The following is a 10,000-nucleotide window of genomic DNA, read 5'->3' as shown; positions in this document are numbered from 1 at the left end:
CAGGTGATCTGAGTTAATCATAACTCATCATAACTGTTCATTTTAGTATTTTAGTGTTTTGTGCAGTTAAAGGAATTTAACTACATTTACTGAATCATTCATACTGTTGATTATTATATTATATGATCTTATGAATTTCATATAGTGATATATTTAAATAATATTTCTCATAAATATTGATAATGTTCTTACATCACACTTGGTTTTTGCTGTAGACTTAACATTTTAAATTTCAAAGAATTTCAAAAAAATTGTATCTATAAAATAAGTGTAAATGAAGTAATATAATGGTAAACAAAAAAGAATAATTGCTGATCAGATACAATATGGTTTTAGTTGAAAAATATTAAGTTATGACTGGTTTAGAAGCTTATGTTTCATGCAAAAAGTGTCGAGTTTTTAATGCATTAGAAGGGTAAAGATCTCAAATTAATTGTTCGTGACACTATTTACATTTTCAGCGCGTCTTTTGCATATTTCATATTTTCCTGTAAAATAAGTTGCACCGGATTATAAGTCAAACTGGGTTAAAATCACGTTGTTGAGAGAAAATAAGGCACATTGGTGTATTTTATAATTACATTCAGAAATAATGTAAAATACAGTTAAATAAAACGAAACATTATAAACGTGTTTTAGTTCTGGAATATAGAAGTAGAAAACAAGCAGGAATTATTGTGGCATTACATTTATTCTAAACACCAAACCTAAACGAATCCATTTCAAGTGAGACTGCATTGAAATAACCTTGTAAATATGTTTTGCATACTTGACATTAATAAGCTAAATGCATTGATTCAACGTTGATTTAGTGTCTCAACACACTTTATTTCATTTAAGTTTCTCCTCGTTTTTCAGCAACTGTGCATTCATTTTTACAGTTGTAAGTTTAGTTTATAATAACCCGCTGTATGCAGTGACTGTTGACGAGTATAAGCGTATGAAACACACACACACACACACGCACACACACACACACACACGCGCTGGTCATCAGGACTTTGGGAACCCGCCATCTATAACAGGTGGTCATGGCTGAAGTCAAGGCCACGCGTTTCCTCCATCACATATGTTTTTCCCAGGGTTAGAGTTATGGCACAAATCCCATTCATATTTTTATCTCGAGCTCGCCGCACTGCGATCATCCAGCATTAACCTGGATCAGCATGACTGTATTTAATATTCATGCATTTGACAAACGCATTTACAGTGCATTTTATTGTGTGATCAGCTGGAGAAAGCATTGTGATATCTATTAGTTATCATTTTTTACTCTCTTCACCTGTATTATCTTGCCTTGATGTAGCAAAGCAACAGAATTCAGCTGATGGACTGAATATATATATATATATTTTAACACACTTATCTATAGACTAACGCATGTGCACGCCGTCAGCATTTTCACACATTCATGTTTTTTAGGTTTACACGTTGTTCAAAATTATTCAAAACTTGCGCAATGGATCCTGTTTCAAAGTTTGCGTTCTCGAGCTCAAACACTGTTCTCGTGTAAATAAACGACCAGAACACATGAAAGTTTATAAATGAAGGAGACTCGACATGATTTTGCCCAAACTCACAACCCTTGATCTGTGTGTCACAGCATCTCAAATGCATGAAACGCAAACCTGTTTTTACAGATTTGTTGCTAAACCTGTGTGTGTGTGTGTGTGTGTGTGTGTGTGTGTGTGTGTGTGTGTGTGTGTTTGTGTGTGTGTGTGTGTGTGTGTGTGTGTGTGTGTGTGTTCAGAAGTCTCACACACGACCTCTCGCTCTCGCCGTGGCTTGAAAGATTAATTGTAGCTCGTCTCTGAGCACTGGAACATGTGTCGGGAATAATGGCTCTTCCTCGCGCCTCCTTCAGCCCACGGCTTTAATTATACAACCGCATGCGTTTCACACACACACACACACACACTCTCTGCGAGATGATATAAAGACTGAGCAATCGCTGATCACATTAGTGAAACGCGAGATGATGTGATGTAAAGGCCATTTGCTGGTTACCTGAGCGTGAAGCAGAAACATAATGCTATTAAATTCACAATAAAATCTTACGTTGAGTGATAAAACACAGATAATGTCCTCACATACAGACCGAAGGTAGTTTTATTCAGAGATAGACATAACGGGAGGATTTTTATGCACTAATTCAAAAAAATGAAGAGCAAACGATCCACATTAGATGTGTAAATTATGTTTTATGTGTTTTTACTGCAGGAAATGTTGTTTTGCACAAGTCTGCGTCTCATAAAGTTTCTGACAAGCTTTATTGCTATTCTTGATAAATGATGAAATAACTATGATTATTTTCACCATAATTCTATCATTCACACTCACTGTTTACATGCGCTCATCTCGTAAATGAAGTCACTCCGATATGAACTGAATGAATATTAACATCTGAAGTATAATAGAGCCTGATCAGTAACAGGACTGAAGATATTATGTTGAATATTCACGGGTTTGCTGTTGTTTTGTGGCCAGTATTGTGATGTTTTTATTAGTATGTCTTAGTCCTCAAGAATAGAGCAGTAAAAAATTATATTACAATATTACATTTTTTCTGTGAAATGCATTGCGATACTCACTTGAATAGCTAAATCTAGAAAGAATTATTAATTCCAGAATGATTAAGGTGGTTTTGTTGCGGAGTGCATCTGTGTTTAAAAAATATAAATAATCCTAAAGAGCTGAAAAATTACTTTTTACTCATTTTTTTCTTGGATTGCTGAACGGTTTGGGAAAGCTTGGTCGTTCATGATCATGTGTATTTTTACAAGAAACAACTCAGTCAGCATAAAATTAAGTTTTTAAAAAAATCTTTACTTTTTGAGGTTTTCATCAGCCGCATTCCCACTATTTTTGATTCATTCAATATGACTACAAAATATGATTTTTGGAGTGCTTGTCAATAAAAATAAACAAAATGTCAAATATGTTGCAATAATACTATTGTACTGCCAAATAAAAAATCTAATATTTAATCATTATTTGGTAACACTTTACAGTAAGGTTCATTAGTTAATGTATTAACTAAACATGAGCAATACATTTGTTACTGTATTTATTAATAATACAGCTGTTCAGTGTTTGTTCATGTTAGTTCACAGTGCATTAACTAATGTTAAAAATATTTTAATAAAGTATTAGTAAATGTTGAATTTAACAAACATTAATAAATGCTGTATAAGTGCAGTTTATTATTAGTTCATGTTAACTAATGAAACTTATTGTAAAGTGTTACCCATTATTTTATTGTATAGTGCAACTTTAAAATTACAATAATAATAGCACATCTTAATTTTGGAAACCTTAAACTGTTAAGCGTTTGCATAAACACACACCAGTCCGGTATGAGATCTAGGCAGGTGGAGCTGGGGAGGTGGAGGGGTTCAGATGAACAAACTCTCAGTCAGAACATTTAAATGTTCAGCAAGCAATCTCATTGGCTGAAGGATCAGCAGAGCCAATCAGCTTGTGCCATGCAGTAATGATTTTGTTTGCATGTAAAGGACCAATCAGCCAGCGCCCCCTAGAGTTTCATGACTGAACTAGATATTTATGTAATAAAATCACAGTCTTCGTGTTATGACTGTTGCATTAAGCTGTTATTAATCAAATGTATTTCAATAAACCATGCAGGCCTACTTGTGAAGGTTCAGACTGAGAGGTTTTAACAGCATCTATCAATTTAAAAAAATAAAAACTGTTCCTTTGTATCCAGTTATTCTCTACATACGACTGTAATAACTACTATTACAGTGTGTAACATTTGCAGCAATTTATTCTTGAATCTTTTTGTACTACGAAGTCATTGTTCGCCTCCCCCTAAATTACTGTTCCCGGGAGCTTGAGAGCTGCGACAGCCGAGGACAATCTTTCCACAGGATTGTAATAATGTTGTGTCTGTCAAGCCTCCCGTCTCAGATGATGCTGTTATGAAAGAGGTCAATCAGAGTTGTGTAATCTGGACACCTGAGGGAAGAACTGCAAACGCAAGCTTTCCTATATTCCTCCTTATTTAAAGAGCACATATTCTGCTTTTTACATGTGTATCTGTCTTCAGTGTGTGATGTTGCTGTTCCAGTTCTTCTCTATATCAGTGTCAGTGTTTCTGAACTCCTGAAACGCCTCCATCGTATCTTGAGTTTCTTCCGGGAACGAATACGTCACAATATTCCTCATTATAATAATTCATACGCAGAATAAAGGGGCGGGGCCTGGTTGAGTAAGTTAGTAGTGTGTTAAACTGGCGGTTATGGTAAGGGGCGGGACATTTCCCAAACACACTCGAAGCGCTCGACCAATCACAACACACTGCTCCAGCCGACCAATCAGAGCACAGTGTGCTTTTCAGAAGGAGGGGCTTCATAGAGACAGGAAGTAAACAGAGCGTTACTGACAGACTGGGAAGAGAGGAGCCGCAACAATGGAGAATATGAGGAAAATAATCAACATTCAAGCAGGAAAACCTGTTCTAGTAGAGCCTGAAAATGATTGAACTTGTTTGAAAAACACCATCATGACATCAAAACCTTTTTTCCTTTATAATAACGTGCACTGGGTGAATTCACGAGAAATAAGGTCATGAACATGCATTAACCTTATAAATCTTACCGGATCATATTTGATACGCAAAATGCTTGTTTGTTTGCATGTAATCTCTCCAGTCCTTCTGTGTCTGATTGATAGTTTACACTGTTTTATCAGGTAAAAGTCTTTAATTGTACAAACGTCCTCCTTCAGCTCGAGCTTCACGTGTCTTCAAATCTGCTCTGATTTTATCAAGTAAACGCAATAACTTTGATATTGTTAGTAATATTTCAAACTGAACTGAGGTTAACTTGATCATCTAGACATCATTTATTATAAAAATCATGCGTATGAAATATGATCATCAGGCTTTTGAGGAAGAAGGTTTATTTGTTTATCTCTCGATCATCATTGTATTGCATTGCATTATATGTTTTACAACTGCAGAGATTTGATCATAAAACTAAGCATTTAAATATCATCTTACTAAGACATATTATTGACAGATATTTATATTTATGTACATTTTATTTAAGTATCAGCTATACTGTTATAAAGTATCAGAATCTGCATCAAACTGGATATTATTTTTCCTCCATATTCTCACTATATGAGCCATGCATTATTGACAGATATTGATATCATATGCATTTTATGCAAGTAGTCTATGATAAAAAAATAAAAAAACATTTTTAATAACCAAAGGTTTAATAACCCTTATATGATTTCTCTGGCTTCACAGGGTTAAAGCAGTAATTTGAGAGTTCATGTTAACATGTATGTGATTATGTGTTGTGTCAGTCATCTCTCCCAGTCGAGCTCTCTGGAGGAGGTCCGTGTCGATGTGGAGAAGTTTGTCCCTCCGGCACCGAGAAAGGTTGAAATGAGACGCGACCCGGTTCTCGGCTTCGGCTTCGTGGCGGGCAGCGAGAAACCAGTGGTGGTCCGATCCGTTACTCCAGGTATCGTCTACACGTCTTCCTCTTCCTAATGCAGACGGTTTTCTTTCTTTCTTTTGTTGCTCTATATTGTTCCCTTTCCACAAGAGATCAGCCCAAAAGGTCCTCTTTTACTGTATACCATGTGACTGAAAGAAACTCGACACCTGAGTGTGTTTCCTAGATGGGAATCAGCTGTTATTTATATATTCGCTTAATTCAATCAGCTGTTTCTCAGTGACAATAGAAAAAAATACTGGGGATATATTTGTGTTTCAGTTCAAAATATAAACAGCTGTTTACTTTGACTTTAGTGTGTAAGATTAGGTTTAGAACATAGTGTTTTCTGTTCTGACATACAGTGTTAAAGCACTGGTAAATCTGCCAGTAAACATCCATTGTTTTGGTCTTGTTTGAGGTTGTGTGTAAAAGATGTTCAAGCATTTTAAATTTGTGTTAATTGTATAAAAACCATTACGTCTCTGGAGGTCCTCATAAAACGTGTGTGTGTGCGTGTGTGTGCGTGTGCGTGTGTGTGCGTGCGTGTGCGTGCGTGTCCGTGTGCGTGCGTGTGCGTGCGTGTGCGCGTGCGTGTGTGTGTGCGTGCGTGTGCTTGTGCGTGCGCGTGTGCGTGCGTGTGTGTGTGTGTGTGTGTGTGTGTGTGTGTGTGTGTGTGCGTGTGTGCGTGTGCGTGCGTGTGTGTGTGCGTGCGCGCGTGTGTGTGTGCGTGTGCGTGTCCGTGCGCGTGCGTGTGTGTGTGCGTGTGCGTGTGCGTGTGCGTGTGCGTGTGCGTGTGTGTGTGTGTGTGTGTGTGCGTGTGCGTGCGTGTGTGTGTGTGCGTGTGTGTGTGTGCAGGAGGTCCTTCAGAAGGGAGGCTGATCCCAGGAGACGAGATCGTGATGATAAATGATGAAGCCGTGAGTTCGGCTCCGAGGGAACGGGTCATTGATCTGGTCAGGTACTGGAAACCATCAAACCTGTAGTGTGTCGTTCCTCGTCCTGAGACTCAGTGTAAATCATCAGATGTTTAGATAGAAAGTGTTTGAACTGTAGCTGTGATTTAAGCTTCAGATTAGGGCTGCGACGGTTACCGCATTACCGCAATACCGCGGTCACGTGACTCCAACCGCGGGTCTGAGCTCGTCACCGCAAAAAAACCAAAAAACATTGGTCTGCACATGTGCACGTTGTGTCTAATGACATGGATTCATTGATTCTAATGATATTGTGTCTTACATGGATTTAAGGTTTTCTATTTAAACAAAACTTATCATCAAAAGATGGAGCAAATCCGATCTTTCGCGAGTTGTGGAGCGCGCTGTTCCATGACACAATAACATTCCATTCGTATTAGAGATGTGCAGATGGGCTATTATTATTTCATCCGCAACCGCATCACAAACTCATCATCATCCGCCATCCACACGCACCAACGTTTTTTGATCAATTTTCGAAAGCGCATCCGCGGCGCTAACTGTTATGAGCAGTGCGAGGCGCTGCTGTCGCGAGGATAGAAAGCTCTCGGCTGTTCTAGAAATATTCAATGCAGCAAAGATGTTTAAAGGCTAAAGTCACTAGTGTATTGGCTATGTTGTATCCCCAGAATATCAGCAGTGAACTCCGTCTTCGATCGACGCACAGGGATAAATATGAATATAGCCTATAACGCACATCGCCAAACCTGACCTTACCTGACTAGGCTACTGTAGACTAAAATGTTATCATTTCGTTTTGAATTTTGTTTAAAAGTAGACATTAAGCTTTCTATTTATTTCTCATGTCTGTGAGGCAAGTTCATTTATGAGACGAGCTCCAGTTCACGCGCAAGAGGATCGCACCGGCGCTTCCACGTCCTCCTGATTATATCTCTGCTATATTTGCTTCTTATTTATTAATTCCAGGCAATTAGTTAATGAAACGGTGATTAAAATTAAGGTACAATTTATATAAAACCAAATTTAATTTAAAGAAAGGCTTTCTACAAAACAAAACTTAATAAAGTGGTCAAAATCGTGTCTGACCCATCTTATGATCCTATCTTACTCATGCTGTTCACTCTTCATATAATCAACATAGATTAAATACAAAATAACACTATATTATGTAAACATAAATATGGAGTATAATATTTGTAATTAAGACATGTTGGAAAAGGTGTTCATCTTTCATTTCCAATGTGAACATCATAATGTATTCTCCTGAAAATGATGAATTCAATGCGAATGTATCTGAGAATATTCTTAAATAAGGAAATCTATTCAGTGATTGGTTCATGCCAGATTACTGCTTGATGAAAATTTGACTATTTCAAATTGTGCTCGTTTTTTTCAGATGTAGGTGACAATATTTAGCAAAGTCTGTCTAGCAAAAACGAGTTCTGGTGTGTGCGTGAAAGTCTGTATGTGGGGGGGGGGGTGTGTATTTAAAGCGTATTTTTTTCTTTGTATTTAAAGAGGTTTACCGCCATACCGCGGGAATATCTTGCGTTTCAACCGCGGTTAGAAGAAATCCATACATCCGCCCCAGCCCTACTTCAGATTCTGGACGTGTGTTCATGATCCAGCGGGAGAATCTTCACGTTCTTCTCGTCTGTTTTCTGTGTTTTGCAGGAGTTGTAAGGAGTCGATCATCCTGACGGTGGTTCAGCCGTACGCTGTGAGTCCCCATGTTCACAATCCTCTATATATGAACCGCTGGCTGAATGATAGTTCCTCACTGTTTTGGCTGATTTTAGTGCCGTGTTTTAATCCGTTCTGCAGAAGTGCTCAGATTTAAAAAACACTAATAAAACACTGTAGATCACTGTTCTTTCAGTCTCATTCATTTACTATTTTTTGCCTTTTTTAATTCGTTTTTTATGTAATTTTTTTCAAATTTATTAGTTATAACGTTATAGCTGAAATAAAAAAAATCTTTAACTAATTTCAGCTGTAATTATAGTTAACGATAATAATCCTGCTGCAGATTCCATTTGTTTTTGCTCAATTCTTTCAAAAACCTTTAAAAAAAATATAGGAATAAATATAATATAGGTAAAACTTACTTTTCGGTTTTATTTCAATTCATATTTTGTTGTATTTCAATTAATGTTTATTTTATTTCATGTAACAAAAATATTTGTTTTTAGCTTGAATTTTAGTTAACGATAAATAATAATCCAGCTGCAGATTTTTTTATAACTTATTTTGTTTTAGTTAATGTTTATTTAATTTCAAATAACGGAAATGGATTTTTATGGTTTTAATTGTAGTTAACAATAAAATGCTGCAGATTCCATCTAAACCTGTTTATTTCTTTTAAATTTGATTTCAGTTAAGGCTTATTTTATTTCAAGTAACGAAAAGTTTTTTGCTTTTTTTTACATTTCTATCTGTAATTTTATTTAACGATGATAACTCTGCTTCAGATTCCATCTAGAGCTGTTTATTAGTTTCACATCTTATTTAATTTCAAGTAAGGAAATTTTTATTTTATTTATTTATTTTTTTACATTTCTAGCTGTAATTTATTTAACGATGATAACCCTGCTGCAGATTCCATCTAGACCCTTTATTAGTTTCACATTTTATTTAATTTCAAGTAAGGAAATTTTTATTTTATTAATATTATTTTTTTTTTTTACATTTCTAGCTGTAATTTTATTTAACGATGATAACCCTGCTGCAGATTCCATCTAGAGCTGTTTATTAGTTTCTGGCTCAGACGATAAAGACTTGATTTACATTGATATTCCAGTAATTGTGTTCCTCTGTTATTCCCCTTCAGTCGCCCAAATCTGCCTTCATCAGTGCGGCTAAAAAGGCCAAGCTGAAATCCAATCCGGTCAAAGTGCGCTTTGCTGAAGAAGTCATTATTAACGGACAAGTACCGGTAAGGGAAAAACGACACGTTTGGCTTGGATAATGTGACATTTCTGATATTCAGGGAGAAAAACAGTTGAGTTCTGATTATAATTATCTGGGATTGATTGGATTGTGAGTCAGGTGATTAAAGTAAGAGGATTTGTGAGAGTGTTATTGCACGACACACGTTACATAAATCTCTGTGTTGGTTATTAACAGTGCATTACAGTGTTTCTTAATTAGTGGCACAACAAGAGCTTTAGTTATTAAAATGATGCAGACTCATGTTTTTGTGATTTTATTAAAAACACGAGGGATTCTCTGATCAGACTGCTTTCGTCTGCAGGAATCGGTGAAGGATAATTCTCTGCTCTTCATGCCAAACGTGCTGAAGGTGTATCTGGAAAACGGACAAACAAAATCCTTCAAGTTTGACTGCAACACCTCCATCAAGGTATTAAAAGTGTTAATACACAAATCTCTGCTGCCACATTGTAGAGGCGCCCGTATAATGATCTAATGGTTGGCATATATACATATATATGATGTAATAGCAAGCAATATTTACACTCAAGTTAAACACCACTGTTCTAAAGTTTTTATTTCAATACTTATATTCACATTAGATTGATCAAAAGTGACAGTTAACGCATTTATCATCAAAGAGTCCTGAAAAATCACATG

At 36.4% G+C, this 10,000-nt stretch overlaps 1 protein-coding gene across 4 annotated transcripts in view; it reads left to right on the top strand.

Annotated features, from left to right (window-relative positions):
* LOC143723953 (FERM and PDZ domain-containing protein 4-like) overlaps positions 1-10,000 on the top strand; it is an 88,435-nt gene that overhangs the window by 55,436 nt on the left and 22,999 nt on the right. For all 4 annotated transcript variants that reach the window (XM_077216893.1, XM_077216895.1, XM_077216894.1 and 1 more), the window contains exons 3-7: positions 5,338-5,498; positions 6,330-6,432; positions 8,084-8,129; positions 9,240-9,344; positions 9,663-9,770. In XM_077216893.1, coding sequence (XP_077073008.1) covers positions 5,338-5,498; positions 6,330-6,432; positions 8,084-8,129; positions 9,240-9,344; positions 9,663-9,770 — 523 coding nt within the window. The remainder of the gene's footprint in view (positions 1-5,337; positions 5,499-6,329; positions 6,433-8,083; positions 8,130-9,239; positions 9,345-9,662; positions 9,771-10,000) is intronic.

This window comes from Siphateles boraxobius, unplaced genomic scaffold (assembly GCF_051911475.1).
Source record: "Siphateles boraxobius isolate OS27281-9 unplaced genomic scaffold, OSU_SipBor_1 7, whole genome shotgun sequence".
Lineage (NCBI taxonomy): Eukaryota > Metazoa > Chordata > Actinopteri > Cypriniformes > Leuciscidae > Siphateles > Siphateles boraxobius.
The sequence above is the reverse complement of the archived record's forward strand: the minus strand, read 5'-3'. Positions and strand labels throughout refer to the sequence as shown.